This window comes from Pygoscelis adeliae, unplaced genomic scaffold (genome assembly GCF_000699105.1).
Source record: "Pygoscelis adeliae isolate BGI_AS28 unplaced genomic scaffold, ASM69910v1 Scaffold181, whole genome shotgun sequence".
NCBI lineage: Eukaryota > Metazoa > Chordata > Aves > Sphenisciformes > Spheniscidae > Pygoscelis > Pygoscelis adeliae.
In genome coordinates, this window is record NW_008824360.1 from 245111 (window position 1) to 247975 (window position 2865).

Sequence of the window (2865 nt, forward strand, 5' to 3'; positions counted from 1 at the left end):
GGAAGCTGGAGATCCAGAAGGAGGAAGATCTGCAGTCGGTATGTGAAGTGGCTGCCCATGTGTTCAGTGATGGAGTAACAAACTGGGGTCGAGTGGTGACGCTCATCTCGTTTGGTGCCTTTGTTGCGAAACACCTGAAAAGCATAAACCAGGAGAAGTGCATCAGCTCGCTGGCAGGGATCATCACGGATGCGCTTGTCTCATCTAAGCGCGAGTGGCTAATGAGCCAGGGAGGCTGGGTGAGTCACTGCCTGTCCCGAACACTGCGAGCTTTTCAGAACAATCCAATATTTTCCTATTTCTGTGACCTGCTCACTGACAACCACGTGTGTCAGCAAAGCACAGAGATGACTCACTGCTCCAGTTAAAACCACAGTCTGAAACATCTAGCCAGAGTTCTGGTGTTTCAGGAGCTCCTTACAATGAGCTAAAAATGTGCCCCTGCCCAGCGCGGAGGGGGCGGCATTCCCAAAGCCGAGTCAATCCTGGGTGTGCTGAGCTTGCCTGAAGCTGGTCCACAGCTGCTTTGGTGCTGTCTCCTGATTGCTGCTTCTGCGGCGCGGGCTGTGGCTGTAATGAGTCTGGAGGAGCGCACTCGGTGGATGTGCTGGGCGGGCTGTACCCCAGCCCGCTCTGCCAGGGAAAAAGGCTTTCCATGCCTTCCTGCCAAAGAAGGGTGGCTGGCGCGGAAATGACTTTCCCTTCTTTCTCCTAGGAGGGCTTTGTTGACTTCTTTCGAGTCGAGGACCTAGAAGGCAGCATCAGAAATGTACTGATGGCGTTTGCAGGCGTGGCTGGACTGGGAGCAAGCTTGGCCTACATGATCCGGTGAGCCAGGGTATGCTGCAGAGGGACAAAACTCTGGGTGGACCAGCTCTGTTTGGGGCTGGTGAGCTGATCACTTCCTCCTGTGAGTACTTATGAAGCTGGACTTGAGCGACCCAAGGAGAATATCTAGGCATCTCCTTGAGCAATCCTTTCCTAAGAAGGAAGGTGTGATCCGGTCAGATTGTGGGTACCAATGAGGATTGATTGCTTTGGGAACAGAAAGTGGAAGAATTTTATTTTCTGCTTCCTTCAAGAGGATGATGACAGAAAGCTCAAGTGGACTGCTTCAGTTTTATCCCGGAGGGAACCGATCTGCTTAGCAGCAAGCCAGTGAGCACCAGCAGCTCTTGTCTGGACTGAAGCCTCCTGGGCTTGGCACAGCAGCTGTGTGTGGAGCAGATGTTTTAGGGTTGTGGTTGTGGGTTTCTGGAAATAGCATCTTCTGCTGCTGGTGTCCTGCCTAAACTTGTGGCTTTTCTGTTGGAGCAGAAGCATTGAATGCCGGGTGTTGTGCGAGCCTGCGCCTGCCCCCAGGTGTGCTGGTGAGCAGGCCTTCAGTTGCTGCCGGCTCTGCACGCATCCGCCCTCCGGAAGTGGTAGAGCTGCGCCAGCAGCCAAGACGTGCCACCCGCCGCCAGAACATGGGGGGGCGGGAGCCCCGCAACTGATGCGACTCACCACACACAAGCAGTTTAAAAATGAGTGCATCTGTAAGTATGTAAAACCCCACATGGGGTGGGGAGGCTGTAGAGAACCTGTAAATATCTATAAATCTGTAGAATATGTACATTTTTACAGAGCTAATGATACAAAATGGAGGAATTTTCAGTGTGGTAGAACTGCTTATGGGTGCACTGTACTTCATTCCTCATGTGAAGTAGCATTTTTGTGGCGAAGCCTTCTCCTGCCTTGACTCCAAGTGAGCCTTTCTCTGATGCACTTGAGCAACATTGCCAGGGAGTGTAGCAAGGATCAGTGGCCCGGTGGACTCTCATTGTGCCCACGGCGTAAGTATGTAAAACCCCACATGGGGTGGGGAGGCTGTAGAGAACCTGTAAATATCTATAAATCTGTAGAATATGTACATTTTTACAGAGCTAATGATACAAAATGGAGGAATTTTCAGTGTGGTAGAACTGCTTATGGGTGCACTGTACTTCATTCCTCATGTGAAGTAGCATTTTTGTGGCGAAGCCTTCTCCTGCCTTGACTCCAAGTGAGCCTTTCTCTGATGCACTTGAGCAACATTGCCAGGGAGTGTAGCAAGGATCAGTGGCCCGGTGGACTCTCATTGTGCCCACGGCTTGCTGGCAACAGTTGATGTTTCTGTTCATTATAATCTTTTTGGTTATTCTAGCCCTTCTAGCGGGTGGGGAGCTGTGGAAGTCGGTATCAGTTGCTTCCTTGTCTTCCTTTCATTTTGATGCTCTAAGCCATGAGTCGAACGAAAATGATGTTTGAATGTAAATGTCCTGGAGCAGAATAAAACTCGTCGGCTTGGATCTGCAGCTTGTGCCGGCCCCGGCCTTGGTCCCTGGTCCCCAGCTGGTAGTGTTGCTTCTCAGCGGGCTTGCAGTGCTCGTCCGCCTCGTGCCCTCCGACCGTGGATTGGTCGGTTCTTGGGGAGCTCCACTCTCTGGGACCCGGTCCTGCACAGCGAGGAACATCCTCGTCCACGGTGCTCGACCTGCAGCCCGAGTGATGCCCAATGGAAACCCAAGTGGAGAGCTGAAAGACGGTGCTATTGTCAGACCTGCTTGTTTGCTGAACAAGCACTTAGTTTTGTCAATAAATGTCTTTTCTCAATCCTCTAGTGTAAAACTTGCCACTTCCTGTAATGAAACGCTGACGTGCCAAATGCTCCTGCTCTGCTCTGCTGATGTGGGCCTGTTTGCACGGATGCTGCCCGTGGGGCGCCCCACAGCCTCTTGGTTATTAGAAAGCCTCTGCGGGCTGTGGAAAACTGCTCTGGGCGTCTTGTGTCACCTGTCGGGGCTCCCTGGAGCTGCTCCGTGCTGCGCCGCTCTTCTCCTTCAG

General features: G+C 52.3%; 1 protein-coding gene and 1 long non-coding RNA gene across 2 annotated transcripts in view; both read left to right on the top strand.

Annotated features, from left to right (window-relative positions):
* Positions 1–1478, top strand: part of MCL1 (myeloid cell leukemia 1) — an 8819-nt gene extending 7341 nt beyond the window's left edge. Inside the window, exons 4-5 of the mRNA XM_009319834.1 lie at positions 6–239; positions 716–1478. Coding sequence (XP_009318109.1) covers positions 6–239; positions 716–832 — 351 coding nt within the window. The 3' untranslated portion in view covers positions 833–1478. The remainder of the gene's footprint in view (positions 1–5; positions 240–715) is intronic.
* A 22-nt stretch (positions 1479–1500) lies between these two features.
* Positions 1501–2630, top strand: LOC103913302. The gene is made up of 2 exons (XR_663414.1): positions 1501–1571; positions 1869–2630. It is a non-coding gene; the product is annotated as an uncharacterized LOC103913302 (long non-coding RNA).
* Positions 2631–2865: the final 235 nt, after the last annotated feature.